Here is a 17902-nt window from a genome sequence, read left to right on the forward strand (position 1 = left end):
TTTTTTAAACTGAAAAAGCTTTAGAGTAGGCTGAAAGGGAGATAAAATGAGCAGATAATACACGCTAACCTAATTACGTCTGCCATAATCGACTTTACAGTGCTCTCTGTCTGATAACAGGACTATGCACATCTCTCAACCACGATCACCAGAAGCTTCATTCATGTGTGGACCCTGCAAATGATTTGGGGGCTTCCACTGTCACCCCTAGCCTTCTGCAAACCAGGTGCTCACAATTCAAGCTCTGGGACTAGTCCCTCCTTTAGATTTGGATATTATTTACAATCCTTGGATCACACAGGCTGGTGTGCTCCTTCTATGTGGCCTTAGCGGACACCTCACTTAGATGGCTGCTTGTTTGAAACCAGCCTGGAAGACCCCAGACACTATCCTTTCTGACAGCCAGATACCATCTAGTTTCTTCACCACACTTTGCTATGTCACCCATATTTTCAGTGATCATAAGAACTAATTATTCTTAAATTGGGGTTAGAATTAAGGACAAGTCCCCAATCCAGTCACGCATCTATGGCTTAATTTATGTCTCTGGTTCACCTTAGAGACATCATTGTCATTTTATGTTAGAGAACATTATCAACACTTACCAGGACAACACTTCCATTGCCATCAAGTCAATAGTGACTCACAGCATCACTGCAGGGCAGGGTAAACATGCCAAGAAAACATGCTAAGGTAAACCAGACATCATAATATGATTTACACTCACACAAAATTTTAGAAGAGAAAAAACTACTTTGTGGAGACAAAACTGTAATTGACAAGGTCGTCTAGGATTGGCAAAACAGGCCTGAGAAAATTGAAAATGTTCCTTGTCTTTATTGGAGTAGAGGGGACACACTGGTATCCATTTATCAAAATCAACGTAACTATACAGTTAAAATAGGTAGATTGTATTGTATACAAGTTGAATCTCAAAGTGGCTTTTTCAAAATGTTAATAAATGCTTATGTCTTAGAAATAAAATCAAAATGTATAATAAGCAAGAAGGCCCTATAGCTGACTTAGTTTTCTAATTTTAGCCCTTCTTTGTTCTGGCCATGTCGAGCTGCTCTCAGCCACTCCCCTCCAAAATCACTGCCATCTCAATTCTGCCTCAGAACTATGGAACATCCTTATGGGAGTAGAGAGCCTTATTTTTTCTCACGGAGCAGTGCGTGGGTTTGAAGCAATACCCTTGCAGGTATCAGTCCAATGCTTACTCAACAGCACTACACAGATTCCTTTCTCAGCCACATGTACACATGCTTTTCTCTACCAGCTCTTCACCTTTGTGATTCCTCCTTCTCCCAACTCTTACTCACACTTCAGTTTTCCTCAGGATCTCACTGCCATAAATCCCAGAGTAGTAAAAGCATATACTTGAAGGCCACTATTATGCTTTTATGACCCTTTTTATCATCGTAATTATTCATAATCAGATTTCAATTATGCTTTCACCCACTACAGTAGAAACTTGATGTCAGGGGTATCTGTTTTATTTTCACTCTCTTTCCCCATTGCCTCATATACACTGGAAATACGCAAAGAAAGCAATATCAAAATACTAAATATGGTCTAAATCTGAAATAATATAGTTGGATATTGAACTTAGCATTGAAATAATACAAACAGTTCAAGCAGTTTATTTGGAAAAATAAAGGACAGTTTAGTAACTGGATGTGTACATGCTAACTCAATACATTCCCATATTAAAGAAGTAAAAAAGGGAAGGGGATTAAATAAAATCCTACACTTGACTCAAAGTAAGGAAAATATCTTGGCGAACTAGACAAAGACCTGTTTTAGTATGGTGAGCATCAGAGACTAATGCTGTACTCAACAATGAACCCTAGAGACCAGGACAGCCCTCTTGGCACCAATAGTGCTCCAAACTACAGGACCAGTGCAATAGAAGGATGGAGGGGAAAAGACATCAGAAAATGGCACAAAGCTATATCCAGATGTTGAGTCTCTCTGCAAAATCCTAGAAAAGATACCCAAAATGCTTAATAAGAAAATTTGGTCAGGTGAGTAATTATAAAATAGGCAAAAACATATAAACTGTGTTTTAAATAATGCAGTATTGGTGTGGTAGATACATATAGCCTATTGTCAATTTGAGACTTATGAGTGAAGGGGTGGAGTTTGGCCTTTCAATCAGGTGACAGCTTGATGACCTCATTTGGAGGCACTACGGAGGTAAATAGCTCATTGGACGCAGGATACACCCTCAGTCCCTGTGAGACATTCTTGTTGACAAGCCACATGGAGACAGGCTGATGGCAGCCAGAGCCTCAGAGCTGGAGAAGCCATGTGGAGATCCCTGCCAGCGCTGAGATGCTTCCACCACGATTGGATCCACAAGGCTTTCCACCCACTGGCCTGTGATCATCCTGCATTCGGCATCATTGCATGTGTCTCAAGAATCTGAAGAGGCATTTATAGATTGGTATCAGACATATAGGCTGATATCGGACTTAGGGACTTGATCTGGACCGAACTGGGATGTTTTCTCAATACTCAATTGCTCTTGTATATAAATCTCTTTCTTAGACACCTATGAGTGTCTCTACGAATTTGTTTCTCTGGTCTATATGGACTAACACAATTGGCATAGGCTATGAATTAAATTATGTGCCTCAAAAGTAAGTCTTGAATTTCTGGCCCTTGTATCTGTGCTTGGAAACAGGGATTTTTATTTTATGCCAACGATGTCACAGAAGTCAAAGAAGGGTCCTACACCGAATGACATCTGGGCTATAAAAAGGCAGCAAAGGCAGGAACACATAGGGGGAGACAGACACCAGGTGAGGATTGTGTACAAGTCCATGCACCAAGGATGCTCAAGGATGCTGGCAGACCCCAGACACAAGAGAGTCTCGTATATGGGACAGACATGTTTGAGATTTTGATAAGGATTTTCAGCAGCCAGAACTGTGCCAGAACCCACCGGTGTATGGCACAGTTGTGAAGACAACACAGGGCTGGGCAGTGTTTTTTCTATTTACAGAGGATCATTGAGTCGGAACTGACTTGATAGCATCTAACAACAACAACAGTAGCTAACTAAAACAGAACGAGAACAAATAGATCATCGGTATAGATTGGCATATGTAGGAAGAAGATTTAGTTTTATTGCCATATATGAAGTTACTAAAGTAGTGGTTCATGTTGGGCTAACTTTAAGGTCGGTCAGCAGTTAAGGTCGGTCACCGGCCACTCTGTGGGAGAAAGATGAGGCAGGCTCTCTACTCCTCAAAGAGCGTTACAGTCTCAGAAACCCATGGGGGCAGTTCTACCCGCCTGTTCTATAGTGTCGCGTTGAGTCGGCATCTACTAGATGTCAATGAGTTGGGTTTTTGTTGAAGAAGTTACTATGGAAATCTAAGACTATTAGAGAAGACTAAATGATTACTTTCATTGTCTTGGGGCATTGTGGATCTCACTGTGAAACCAAGGAATGAATATATTTCAGGTTAATGAAGAATGTAAATATTAACAAATGAGACCACAAAAGTTCAGATAAAAATGTCCAACTGGGTATGAACATACGCCATCTGGGTAGTTAGGGAAGACATTTTGAACTGGATCCACATCGCAAACACCATACAGGAAAAGATCATGTCGTACTGCATAAAATACATAAAGCTATATTGTAGACAGATTTAAAAGTCAAGTAATCAATGATGAATACACTTTCAAGATGAGATAAAAGAGATGACTTTTTAATTTGTCAGGGTTTTAAAAATCCATAAAGACACACGTCAATAATAAATACGGCCAAGAGCATGCAATCCAGAAAAGAAATACTAATGGTAAATGAGCATGTTGATATTTCAGATGAACAGCAATTAAAGGAGCACACAATTAACTATCCTGCCAACCAGATGAGCAATATTTAAAGGTAACTAATTATACCTTATGGAGAAAGAGGGGAATACTCAAAGATTCGGAAAGCATCAATTCTCTAGTCTCCCAGGTGTGTTGCACAGGTGTGAAGTGATGGCTACTGTTTCCTTTGTGAGGCTGAAACATGGAAACACCACCAGCGGGAGCTGTGGATAGCTGGATACATTCACAGAATGGTGTTCTGGCTGTGGCTTTGACATTCAAAGATAGACATAAGTAGAAGAAAAGCGTGTGTGTGTGTGTGTGTGTGTGTGTGTGTGCAGTGTATGTAGAAACACTTTTCTTAAACTGTTTACAATCATCTCATAATTTCCCCATTGCTATATATTTTTTTCCTGATAAATGTTCTTGGAAGTAAGATAGGGCTTTTCCAAAACAACTCCAACATGGGATGCAAAAGGATCATTTGTTATTGCCTGCAGTTAAGTATGCTGAGCATTGTGAAAAAGGACTGGGCAGGTAATACAGAGATAGCTCTGTCTGATCAGTGTTTCTCAAAGTATAGTTCCTGGGTTGTCTCAATCAGGATCACCTGATATGTTTCCTAAAGCTTCAGTTTCTTAGGTCTTGCCTCAGCTAGCTCACTGAACCCCAATCACCTGAAGCAAGACCAAGACTGGCACTTTAGGCAAACTGCCTGGAGGCGCCTATGCACGTGATATTTGAGAACCTCTGTGATCTTCCCTCTGAAGCCAGAGGACAGACCATTTGAGGTTGTCCTTGCAGAGGAAAAATGCTACCCTATTTTCAGAGCAATTTGTTCCCTACTTTAGGGCCAATATTATCCAGCTAGAAATATTGTTATTCTGACATACTCTATCTGGTAGGACTAGCTATTAAGAGCACATCTATTTAGTGTAGATGTAAATAGCAAGCTGTTATTCATATCCGCTTTCCCGTGCCTGAAAGGCTGTGGGCTATTTAACGTCAAAGACTTTGCAGTTAGAGAGCCCATCCTGGTACAGCAGGCATTCTCTCCCTGAACTACCTGCTGCTCTTCATAGGAGTGTCTCTCAGCATCTACAGGGTTGCTTGTTAAGCAGAGGAGCATCAGACAGCTCCTTCTCCAGCAGATCCACAAAGGAAACTATTGCACCATTTCTTGGAGTACCTGGGCGGTAGTGTGCTGCTGTGCTCAGCTGCTCACTGAAAGGTTGCAGGTTTGAGTCCACCCGGAGGTGCCTTTGAAGAGAGGCCGGGCAACCATTGCAAATCCTTTAGAGCACAGCTCTGCACAGGGTCACCCGGAGGCAGAACTGACTCGATGGCAGTGGCCTATAGCTTTTCTTAAAGGGAGATACTGCTCAGGCGCTTCCTCTTGGTTGCCATTTGCTTGGCTCTGTGTGCCCACACCCCTGCCCAGGCCTTACCGGCATGGTGATCTGGATAGGCTGCCGTTCTCCACTCTTGGTTGGGGTCACCCCTTCTGTGTCATATATGCCGGTGTAAACAATTCTGTCTCCATCAGGTTCTTTAGACTTCAGCTCCAGGGGCACGAGAGTGCCCCCAATGGAAATGCTCCTGCAAGAGAGAGGAGTTGAGCGCAGGCGGTAGGACTTTGCTTAAGCACACTATCCTGGGCCACAACACCAGACAGCGGTCCCACTGAACTTGTGATCTGGTAGAAGTAATCCTGAAAGGCTGGAGGTCACAACTAAACCTCCATCTAGTCAGCTATGTGACCTCAGACCCACAGCTTAATCTCTGAACTAACCTCAGGAATCTTATCTGGAATACCTGTAAAAGGTCACAGTATGAGTCTCCTCTCTAGTTACTCATTAAAATTATCCCTGAGGCTGTTTGGGGGGGGGGGGGACCTATCAGGAAAACAAAACAAAACAGTCCCATTAGAAGTCCCAAAGACAGACATTCAAATGCTTTGGCACTGATGCATATATACTGAAGTGCAGGTAGGGTGACTGCAGAATTTCTAAGATCCTCCTGGGGATCTTGTTAACATGTAGATTCTGATTCAGCATGTCTGAGGTGGAAAGGCAAATAAATTGTCAACAGGTGATCAAACTGGAACAAACTAGTTCAACATTTGGGCCAGGACACTGGGTTTCAAGAGGAAACCCTTAGGCTAGCAGCATCAGCAGCACCTACAACTCTTTCAGGAATGCAGCTTCCCAGGCCCTGCCCTAGAGATGGAGTCATGGGCTGCGCACTAAGCTGCGGAGCACAAGGCCAGGGATCGGAACCCACCAGCCACTCAGCGGCAGAAAGATGAGGCTTTCTACTCCTCTCAAGGAGCCCTGATGGCATGGTGGTTACACATTGGCCAGCTAACCGCAAGGCCAGCAATAGGAAACCACCAGCGTTTCTCCAGAGAGACTACTTTCTACTCCCGTAGACAGTGACAGTCTCTGAAACTCACAGGGGAAGTTCTAGCCTGTCCTGTACGATTGCTATGAGTTGGCATCTACTTGAGGGCAAGGAGTTTGGAGTTTTGAAAAGATTTAAGGTCCTGCAATCCCGCGGGGGCAGTGCTACGCTTTCCTGTAAGATTGCTGAGTCAAAATCGACTTGAAGGCAGTGAATTTGGATTTGGACCGTAGAGACTTAAATTAGAAATTTGGAAGGAGAGGTTAAGCGATCTGCCTTTTAGCTAGCTCCCCCAAACTCCCAGGTGATTCTGAGGCAGTTTTGAGAACTGGGTAAGGATACTGGAAATCTCTTGATTAAAATGAAAGTGTGCCTAGAAAAATGGGTTTTCTCATTAACACAAATGGAAGCAGAATTGCTTTGAAGAACATGGCCTATGAAAGAGGTGGCACAAAGGGATGCTGGGAAGAAAGGAAAAGCCTGACTCATACCCATATGGTCAGAACACTGGGCATGTGGGCATGTGGAGATAAGGGGTGCATGCTGCTGGTGGGGCTGGTGATGATGCTGGGGCATATATTGTCCAATCAGATGGGCCAGAAGTACCAGAAACACAAGGTTTCTTTCTAGGTACTTCCAATAGAGCTTGGCACTTAAAACGTTACCTCAAGTTTATTGCGTTAATGAATACAGGAGTTCATTGGAGCTATAAAAGGATTCAAAGTCCCCATACCCAGCATCTAGTAGCTGCAGTAAATGCTGGTCTGTTCCCTCCAGGCTGCACTTGACACCACGCTCAGGTGGAACCCCAAGTCCAGGACCCCACCTACGGTCTATTGCCCAGCCACACCCCATGCTGACTTTCCACCAGATGTCTATTGGGTATAGCATCCAACGACCACCGAGAAGGGAGTCTCTCCCGCCCCCTCACCCCCCAGGACATGAACAGGCCAGAAAACCTTGAGACCAGGGTGCGGTTAACCCAAGGCACAAAACACAGTTAGAGAGGACAAAATACAAGCCGTGGAAAACGTGGGACTAGGGCCTGATCAGAGGAGGGGGCTACCTGACTTGTTGAGCCGGTTCCCTTAGCCCTGGATTGCACCACCACGTAAAGGCAGATGGAAGAGCGGGGATCATCCCTCAGGGTGCACCAACGTTGGCAACCCGCCCACCCCCCACCTTTACATCTCAGCCCTTGTCCCTTCTCCAGTCTCTCCCGCAGCACCAGGGCTGGACACCAGCACCGCACAGCTCAGCTCCTGGGGGCTGGGATTGCGGTAGATGAAGTCCCTTGGGGATCTCCCCAGCCTCCCCATTCCGGCCGCCCAGGGTTCTGCGCGGGCCCGGGAAATAGCCCTCTCGGGAAGAGCTGGACCGAGGGGGTGAGCATTTGCAAGCGAAGGAAATCGGGCCCGCAGTCGTTGTTTTAAAGGGACCCGCAGCGATCAGGGCCAAGGCTGGGGAGAAGCGAGACGGCCGTGTGGCACAGGAGGAGAGGCGGGGACGCAGGGAGCCGACGGCTTCCCCGGGGCCCGCAGGTCGCGGCGCCCGGCTGGGCGCGTCCGGGGGGACCTCCGTCCGCGCCCGGCGGGGTCCTGCAGCGGGGCGTCCCGGCATCGGCCCCCCCTCCCGGGCCCGCACTCACTGGACTTGCAGCGTGGTGGGCTTAATCTTCACCTCCACCTTGTAGGAGGAGCCGGTGAGCAGCTTGATGGTGCGGTTCTGGCCGAAGCGCTGCCCGTCTACCTTAAAGAAGACCGGGCCGTCGTTGGGCTGGATGCGCAGCGCGATGGACAGGCGCACCAGGCCCGGCAAGTCCCCCATGGCTGGGCGAGGGGCTGGCGCGGCGACTCCGCGGGCGGGGGACGGGGACGGGGGGCGGCGGCGCCGGCGGCGGCTGGAGCGCGGGGGGCGGGAGGACGCGCGGGGCGGGGCTGGGGGGTGGTTAGGAAGCCGCGCCGTCGCCGCAGGTCGGGAAGCAGTGGTCCCCCGCCCCACGCCGGGAGGAAGCGGGCCGCAGGGGCGGCTCCCGGGCTGTGAGCTTCCCCATCCCCCGCTCCCCGCGCGCCTCGCCCTGCGCTCCCCAGGCCACGCTCCCCGCGCGCCTGGCCCTACGCGCCCCAGGCCACGCTCCGCGCGCGCAGCAGGCCTCCGGGCAGCGGGGCGGGAGCGGGGCGGAGAGAGTTAAGCCTGTTGACGCGCCATCCCCATCCACTGGGTTAGAGGGCTCGTTGGCTCCTCCTAGGGCGGAGCTGGGCGGGCCGTGCCGAGGACCCGGGGAGGCCCAGGCCCGCGCGAGGACAAGGGCGCGGACGCCGGCGCCGGAGGGAGGCGACGATTGCAGCGAGGACAAGGGCGCGGACGCCGGCGCCGGAGGGAGGCGACGATTGCAGCGAGGAGCGCGACCTCCGTCCGGAATCTGGACACCTCGGACACCTAAGGGACGTGGACGCCACCCCGCTCCCGGAGCCCCGGCGGGCAGGAGATCGCGAGGGACGGAGAGGGGAAGCGGGCAGGAAGCGGCTAGGCAGTGATTTCAACGTCAGGAAACGGGAGTCTTTACCCAGCTTAGGGAAAATGGCCGAGAGAAAGGGCAGTACCCCATCTAGCGTGAGCGGCCCATCACGTCAACAAGCAAACAAACACCACCCTGTCGTCAAGCATTTACACTTCTTTTGGGGCGCGCGAGTGGCTGTTTTCACGATGCAGATCGCGGTCTTAAGAATGGCACGTTACAGCGAGCCATATCTTTGCAGGGCTCGGGGAAGGATGAACTTAATGCCTTATTAACTCTGTAAACGGCAATTGACGTGTCATGGGGAGGTGCGTCATCCAATAAGCAAAGTCACTGGGCCCCACTCGAGCTTGCTTTCGAATCGGTAGGGAACAATTTCACCACATCGAGGGGGAAGAGCCTTCTTCCTGGGTGCTCGATCCCTGTCGGGGACTGTCGGTGTGCAGAGGCTTCCTGATTCTGCAGGGAGGGGCTGGGGGTGGCGAGAGAGACAGGTGCCAGCTAGATGGAGAAGCGGACTCTTTGAGGTGGTGACAAGCGTGAAATCGTGGCTGATTTGTAACTAAGCACACGGAAACCTGCCTTAGTGAGCGAATCCGACACTGGTTTAAGGCTCTGCTGGTGGCAGCGGCGACGCCGAGGGATGGGTCAAAAGGTTATCGGTAGGAACAATGCAATAGGACAAAGTCTAAATATCCACAGTAAGCATGAGCACGGAGTCTTCCTGGCCCAAGTTAGCTGACAGTTCATGGTGTGGGAAGCAAGGGGAGACGAAGGGGACTGGGGCGGTGTTGGCAGCGAATGCAGATAATGATCTTGGAACACCTGCTTCAGCACCACCAGTGTGGACAGTACCATTGCCGGTGAACACACCTGGGAGAGGCCAGAAGGGTGGAGAAGAATGGATGTTCATTTTTGTTCAGCTAGGGTACGTAGTACCACTGACTATTTACTACCATATTGTTTCGGCTAGGACACCCTTTCCAAAACGGCTTGGTTCCTCAAATTATTTTACAAAAGGAAAACGGAGTTCACTGGTGCTCAGGTAGTTTGCAGTATTGAATACACTGCTCTCTTTAGATGATTACGTTCCGTAGGATCGTAGGAATTGTTCATGTTCGCTCCCCTCTCTGGAGTTGAGTGTATTTGCTGGCCACACCATACCTGCTGACATTAAGTCATGTCCTTTAAAAACTGTTGTAGCCCACAACGCCTTGCCGTTGAGTTGATGCCTGCTCATATCGACCACCTGGACCGAGAGAACGGCCCCTTAAGGTTTCTAAGCCTGCAGATCCTCACGGAAGTTTGCCAGCCCTTTCTCCAGTGGAGCGGCTGGTAGGGTTGAACGACCTTTTTGGTTAGCAGCTGAGTGCTTCAGCCATGGTGCCACCAGGGCTTAGAAAATGGTCTTTAGTCCTTCAATAGGATGTCTTTGGCTCCCCAATAAGACATCTGGGAGCAGCAGTTTGGCATCTTTAGATTTTCAGTCATGTCTGCCATATTATCTTATACAAGTAAATCCTTCAAACATTTCCTAATTCAACCAAGTCAGGCTAGGGGGAAGGGGCTGGGAATGTTGTTGGCAGCAGGGGAAGGCTGTGTAGTGGTTAGATCCCAGGTGACTCTGAGCACACTGACGGCCCAGCACACAGCTCTCCCACATTGCCAGGTGTGCTAAGTTGGGTGAATTTCTCAATCTCCTGCAAACTGTTCTCTAACTCTGGAGTTGGGCACTGGAGTGCGCATTATCTCACTTGAGCCTCACAACAGGCCTATCAAAGACTGACACCTGCTTTCCCCCACCCCATTTGACAGATGGAGACAACAGTTTGCAAGAGAGAGTTGGTCATTATTGATTTCATGTGCATTTTCCTGGCTCCTTTATTCAAAACGACCTGATATCCTTCCCTGTGTTTGGTTGCTTTTGAATTTCCACAATGAACTAATTTTTACCTATTTAAAATATGAAAGCTTAAAAACTCAAACTTCCATGCTGGTAAAATGCAGGGAAGTTCACATTATGGGAAGCTTGCTCTTTCACTGAGCCAATTCTGCTGGCTCTGGCCCCGTGCGACAGTAGGTAACCCTCAGAGCACTTCCTCAGCTGTGACCCTTATGAGGGCAGATCTCTTTGCGTTTCTTCCTGAAAATGAGCTGGGGAATTTGAACCACTGACCTCTTGGTTTGCAGTGGAACGCTTCACCATTGTACCACTGGGAAGGGTATAATTGCTGTAACCTTTTATTGAAAATAATCTGGTGAATTTATCAAACATTAACTGAACATATCATCTCAATATATGTGTCATAAATATATACTTTAAAAGTTGACTTTTCTGAAGAAATAAAGACATTATGACAGGATATATGTAAGTGCTTAGCAAGAGCTCTGGTATCATAGTGGATTCTGCATTGAGCTGCTAACCCCAAGGTTATCAGTTCAAAATCATCAGTTGCTCTGGAGGAGGAAGACAGGCTTTACTTTCTACTCCTGTAAAGAGTTACAGTCTCAGAAACCTGTAGGGGCATTGCTACCCTGTCCTCTGGGAGCACCTATGAGCAGAACAGAGTCCAGGGCAGTAAGTTGAAATGCATATGTGTGTATTTATTGTAACAATGTTTTAAAAAAGAACCCAACCAAGCAAAAGTGAAATGTCAACCAATGAAGAAGTGATTGAATAAATGATTGTGCTCTACACTTTTGAGTGGTATGTGACTATTCAAGTAATAAGTAGTTTTATGTTGCATTAGCAAATACATAAGCTTAACTATATCAACGATACAAGGTGGTATGATGAGCAAACTGTAGACGCGGAGGCAGGTATCCTCGGCCTGTTTGTTTGTAAACTGTTCATTCTCCAGTATGCACCAAGAGAACATTCTGGTACATAGTACTTAGCTGTGTGTTGAATTGGATATCCATCTTTTCATCATGCTCATAGGTGAATTCTTCAATCTTTCAAAAAGTAATTTGTTAGATCCACATGAATGACCTGGAATGATGTAAGAGGGAAAAAATCCAATTATGAATAATGTGTAAGATGACAGGAAAAACCCCACATATTTTTATATGGTTTGATTAGCATTTTTAAAGAAAAGAGAAGGTAAAAAGTAAACTTAACATTGGTTAATCTGTTGAAGGAGGAGGCCGGGTAGAATAGAAACAAAACTCACAATCATTACCAAAAACCAGGCTTACTGGTCAGATAGAGACTGGTGGAACCCCCAAGACTATGACTCCTAGCCACCCTTCTGGTCTGTGTGGGGTACCAACCCCTACAATCGAAGAAGTCCAAGGGGTGTATAATTGAGGGGTAAAATTAAAGAGACACCAGACAAGAGAAAGCATGCAGGTGCTCACCTCCAGACTGGCTCATGACTTCAGGAGCCAGATCCACACAGGGAGAGAATATATTTCCAACCAAGGCTTATATAGACTCTTGAGCATGCCTGTCCCCCTAATTACAGGTAACCACATATGTAACAGAAAGGGGTTGTACAATAGGCATGTGCAAGACAGGAAGGCATACACGTAACAAGACAGGTGGGCTCTTGAGGCAAGATGGCAGCCTAACCTTGGTCATTCCTGGGTTGACTTGACTGTAGGTGTCTTTGGGGTCTCCCTCAGAGGAACAATATTATCCTTATCAGAAGGGAGTGGGCTCTGCTTAGGGTGGGACAGACCAGAGGGTCTGATCGCTCTAGATGGCTGACAGCCTTCAGGCAGATAACCTTTAAGCAATTGACCTACAAGTGTATAGTCAGTAGCCATGCGTTTGCAAACAACACGTTAGGTTTGGCATATATTATGAGGGGACATCCTGGGGAATAACTTTTCTGTTTCCCACAGGCCTGGAACTGAACCCACCTGTGTGCTTACTTTTCAGTCAAACAATGTCGTTGTTGTTCGTTGCCACTGAGTCATATGGTCAACAATCTGTTTTACATCATATGGACCCTATGGGCAATGCGATCACACAGTCTGGTCCTCGTAACTGTTTGAGCTCATGGTTTTAGTCTTTGTGTCAATACATCTCGTGGAAGGCCCTCCTCTTTTTCATTGACCCTATCCATTACCAAGCATGGTGTTCTTTTACAGGGGCTGGGCCTTCCCCTTCACCAGGCCTGCTCGTGTGATCCTATTCAGAGCTGTTAGTGCTGGTAGCCGGGCACCATCTAGTTCTTCTGGTCTCAGGATGTGAAGGCTGAAGTCCTCATGGTTTGTTAGTCTATTAGAATAACTATTTCCATGCAAGTTTGATTTTCTTCATTCTTCTTTGCTTTGGGCAGGGTGGCCCTTTTGCTTTTTATTGTTTCTGGATTCTACATTTGATTCGTGAGCATTTTTGGAATCAAAGCATTCAGCATCTTAAAATGACATCACTAAATGCAAAATCAAAAGGGGCATTTCTCATTACTAAGTACATACACACAGAGAACATTAGAGATGGGGGTTGAACTGACCTGTGTTTGCATCCCAGACACTAATTACAAGTTATGAGACCGTGCACAAGCTAGTTAGCTTCTCAGCCTCAATTTTCTCACTTTAAAATGGTGAAAATTACTACATCATTAATACTGATAGAACTAAATGAGATTGTGTACTGCACACAAGTGTATCAGTCACATATAAACATGTAATATATTCTATCTACTTTTGTTTATTTTATTTCAAAATGTATTTGTTTATATATTTTTAAAGTATTGTGGTAAAAAATATATATATACCCCAAATATTACCAATTTAAACATTTCAAGTGTATAATTCAACCCAGTAACATTGCATTCACACGTTATACAGCCCTTACTGCTATTCATGTCCCCAAATTTTTATCACCCTAAAAAAGAAACTTGATATTCTATGTTCTTCTCTCCCCAGTCCCTAAAACCCACATCCATTGATTCTAATAACGATGGTATAGGACAGAGTAGAATGGCCTCATTGGGCTTCCGAAGCCGTAATCTTTACTGAAGCAGATTGTTATCTCTTTCGCCAGTAGAGAGGATGGTGAGTTCGAACAACTGACCTTTCAGTTAGAAACCTAGAGCTTAACCACTGCACCACCATGGCATTTTCTAGCGAGTCCTAATAACTTTTGTGTCACTATATTTGCCTATTCATATAAGTAGGATCAGACAACATTTATCCTTTTTGTTTGATTTCTTTCACTTAGTATGATGTTTTTGAGATACCTCTGTGCGGCAGCTTCTATCAGAGCCTCATTTCTATCGATGGCTGAATGGATTTCGTTGAGTGTGCATATCACAGTTTGGTTATCCATTCACTGTGGTGGGCATCGGATTGTTTCTACCTTTCAGCTATTGTGAGTCACACTGCAGTGAACTTTGGTGTATAAGTATGTGCCTTTCAATTCTTGTGTGTCTAAATCCAGGATTGAAATTGCTGAGTCAAATGAAAATTTATGTTGAACTTTTTAAGGAACTGGCTCTACTTCCCATAGTAGCTACATGTTGCATCCCACAGCAATGGACGAGATTTCTAGTCCAAATCTTGCTATTTTCCTAACAATAGCTGCACTAAAACCAAACTAACTGCCATTACATGGATTCTGACTCATAGCAACCCTGTAGGACAGGGTAGAATTGCCCTTTATGATTAATCTTATGAATCTTTACCAATTCAACTGCTATGTTCTTCTCCCTCAGAGAACTATTGGCTTCAAAACACCGACCTTACTGTTCGCAGCAGAATGCTTTAACTCCTACACGAACGAGGCTTCCTATGGCCATCCAGGTAGGTGTGAGATGCTATCTTATTCATTGTGGCTTTGTTGGATATTATTGCTATATATTTTCATGGGCCTAGTGCTTCCAGATTTGTTGTAGACTAATTGCCTCAGATTGATCATCTTAAATGTTGTCTATTAACAGGGTAACCATTATGACAACCCTTTTGGAAATTAGAAGAGGAGGCTATCTGAAAAATATTTGACAGAGGAATCAGGGTAAGGACAACTCAATGTTCATGGTCCTAGTCTCTGTGCTCAATTCGTATTACTGAAATCCAAATTCACTGCCGTCAAGCACATGCCGACTCATCGTGGCCCTATGGGTAGACCCCTGAGGAGAACTACCCTGTGGGAAGAGACTGTAACTCTTTACGGGAGTAGAAAGCCTCACTTTCTTCTGGGGAGTGGCTGGTGGCTTCAAACTGCTGCAGTCAGCAGCCTAACAAGTATCTCACTGTGCTTCCAGGCAGAGATATTGGACTCCCCCCAGCCCTTCCCTTCTAGTTCATGTTCAAATAGTTCAACCTCTGCATGAATTATTTCTAAATTTTATTTTAAAATCAGTGTCGGTGATTTAAGGTGTGCCAGACTCCTTTCCTTTTCCTGCTTCAGGATGCCCTAGCCTCAGGGAGCTGAGCCAGCATTCTCCAAATTTATAGCAGCGCCCCACCTTGATTTGACTTTCCAGATTTGAGGAAAAAGCCATCTTCCCGAGACCAGGTCCTCCCTTAGACTCGAAGGATTTTTGTAGCCATGGTGATGAGGAAGAGGCTTCCCGTTTGTCTGTTGGATTCCTAGGGGACTCTGGTTAGCTGAACTCACTGATGGGAACTGATGTCAGCCAATGTCAGCTCTCGCTTGCATCAGTTCTGCACAAAATTGAGCAATGAGTTTACATTCCAAGTAAAGCATTCTCTGCTTCTGACTTAGCTGTTGTGCATGAAGAAGTAGGAAAGCAATACTCGCTTTCTTTCCACAAATTTAATCAATTAAAATTAGATTCCACAGAGATGGTGGCCAAACGTCACCCCTTCACTCAGAAGTCTCAAATTGACAATAGATTATGTAACCACCACTTGAGGCACCTCTGGATGGACTCAAATGGCCAACTTTTGGTTTAGGAGCCAAGACAGCTGTTTGCACCACCAAAGGATTCCAAAATTGTGGCAAATTTACTAATCTTTACGCAACAATACTTTGCCAGATATGTACTTCTGCGGCTGGTAGCACTGGACAGCTAACTGCAAGGTGAGTGGTTCAAACTCATCAGTAGGTCTATGAGAGAAATATGAGGCTGTGTGCTCCCATAATGGTTTACAGTCCTGAAAACCCTACATAGGGGTGTTGTGAGTCAGAATCAACTGGATGGATGGTAGTGGGATGGGTTCCGGCAGCCTATAAAAACAACTTATCTCACCTCTTTTCTGACACCACGACACTATTTCCATGATAAAGATATTTTCTACCCAGGACTTTTCTTTATAAACAGTTTTATTGGGACAGAATCCAAATGTCTTACAATTTAATGGTTCAATCATGTCAAGAATTGTTGAACAATCATTGTCACTATCAATTTTAGAACATTTTTTCCTATACTCATTGTTGTTTGTTCCCCATTCCCACCCACCCCTCCACCTCCCTGCTGTACCCCCTAGACACCATTAATCTAGTTAGTTACAGTTTTTATAGACTCACTCATCTTGGGTTCATAGATGGAAAAATATACAAAATACAAAACAAAGGGTGAAAAAGGCAGCAACAATAACAAAATAAAATAGAGAAACAACCCAGTTGGAAAGAAAACAGAAACCAATCAAAACCAGAACAACTTTAAAACGGGTCCACAGGGAGCTCAAAGGACAAAGTGTAAGGTTTAAACCATCGTCCGCGTTCCAGTGCGTTCTGTGTGATAGCAGAGCCAGTCACAGTCCCCAGGGGTTCTTTGAAGCACTACCTCCCCATTCACCCCTTTCTCCAACCAGTGGTAACCACTAATCTACTTCGGAGCCTGTTCTAGATAATTACTATAAGAGGGTCACGCAATGTTTATTCTTTGTGTCTGATTTGTTGCACTTAGCTTAGTGTTTTCAAGGCTCATCTATGTGGTAGCATGTATTAGAACTCTTATTACTGGAGAGCTGAATAGTATTCCACTGTATGCATAATACCGTATTTTGATTATCCGGTCATCTGTTGATAAACAGTTGGTTTATTTCCATATTTTGGTTCCATCTTTTTGTTTGATCCAGTGGACATTGGTGTACAAATATCTGCTTGAGTCCTACTTTCAAATGGTTTTTGTATGAGTGTATGCGTAGGAGTGGAATTGTGTGGCCATGCAGTTGTTCTCTATTGAACTTTTGGGGGGAGACAGGCAGAGAAATTCTCTTTCTGTGATACTTACATAGTGAAATCAGAGGAGGTGGCCCCAAACAGCCCTTGGAAGCCGACACAGGCATCCCCAGAAGGATCTTAGAGCATCTCCTGGGCTGACAATAGGGCTAAATTCCTACAGAGAGAAATGAGCACCATTGTCAACAATGGAAAGCCACTGACTACAGAGGCCCACCCACAGTCATGAGCCATGAGCGGCTGTGATGCCAAGATAAGCCTTTCAGATAGTGGAAGGCCCAGCTCAGGTGGGTGAGGCCCCACAGGAAGCCACAGGAAACACAGCCTCTCATCTTGGCCTTGTCCCAAGACCAGCCTCACCCACAGGCCCCATGCTGCTGCTTTCTGGACTAAGGACAGAGTCACTGCCTCCTCCAGCATCTCCCAGCTTAGGCATGTATTTCACTCCCAGACCAACCTTCACCGGCCCCTGTGGGAAGGGGGCCAGAGGAGAGGTAAAGGTACTGTGTTCAGGGAAGTCTCCCCTTCGTCTTCCAAGAGCACGTTCAGGATATTGTGCAGTTGTGTAGTTCCCCATGTGAGTCTGAGTTGTGGGGAGAAGGTAAGGGGCAGGTAGATAAAATAGAGTTGTCTTAATGATAGATTGCAGTCCTCACCATGTCCCCGTGAATGCCACCTTACCTGGAAAGGAAGGTCCTTATTTGAAGATGCTATTGTAAAATGATGTCACAGCAGAGGAGGGTATTATGGAGAGCTAGAACAGAGGTGAAGCAGGAGCCAAACACACACGATGCTACATGAAGGTACACCTACACGCAGTAAAGGGATTTCAGACATTGCCAGCAACTACCAATAGCTGGGAAAGAGGCAGTGGTGAGTTTTACTCTCAGTGTCTCCGAAAGAATCCACTCCTCCCATATTTTGGTTTGGACTTCTGTTCTCCAGCATCATGGAACGATAAACTTCTGTTCTAACCCCCACTCCCACCGCCATCCCCACTCCCCATCCATGATGGTGATTTCATTTATTAACATTACATGTGTAGATGA

The 17902-nt window shown here is 46.0% G+C and overlaps 1 protein-coding gene and 1 long non-coding RNA gene across 2 annotated transcripts in view; one reads left to right on the top strand and one right to left on the bottom strand.

Annotated features, from left to right (window-relative positions):
* The window catches only part of CNRIP1 (cannabinoid receptor interacting protein 1), a 32618-nt gene extending 24317 nt beyond the window's left edge, over nucleotides 1–8301 (bottom strand). Inside the window, exons 1-2 of the mRNA XM_075535627.1 lie at nucleotides 7883–8301; nucleotides 5280–5430 (exon numbers count right to left, since the gene is read on the bottom strand). Coding sequence (XP_075391742.1) covers nucleotides 5280–5430; nucleotides 7883–8061 — 330 coding nt within the window. The 5' untranslated portion in view covers nucleotides 8062–8301. The remainder of the gene's footprint in view (nucleotides 1–5279; nucleotides 5431–7882) is intronic.
* On the top strand, nucleotides 8213–14718 carry LOC142430618 (uncharacterized). Its single transcript, XR_012780640.1, has 3 exons — nucleotides 8213–9680; nucleotides 14419–14506; nucleotides 14644–14718. It is a non-coding gene; the product is annotated as an uncharacterized LOC142430618 (long non-coding RNA).
* The last annotated feature ends 3184 nt before the right edge of the window (nucleotides 14719–17902 follow it).

Source organism: Tenrec ecaudatus, chromosome 17 (genome assembly GCF_050624435.1).
Source record: "Tenrec ecaudatus isolate mTenEca1 chromosome 17, mTenEca1.hap1, whole genome shotgun sequence".
NCBI lineage: Eukaryota > Metazoa > Chordata > Mammalia > Afrosoricida > Tenrecidae > Tenrec > Tenrec ecaudatus.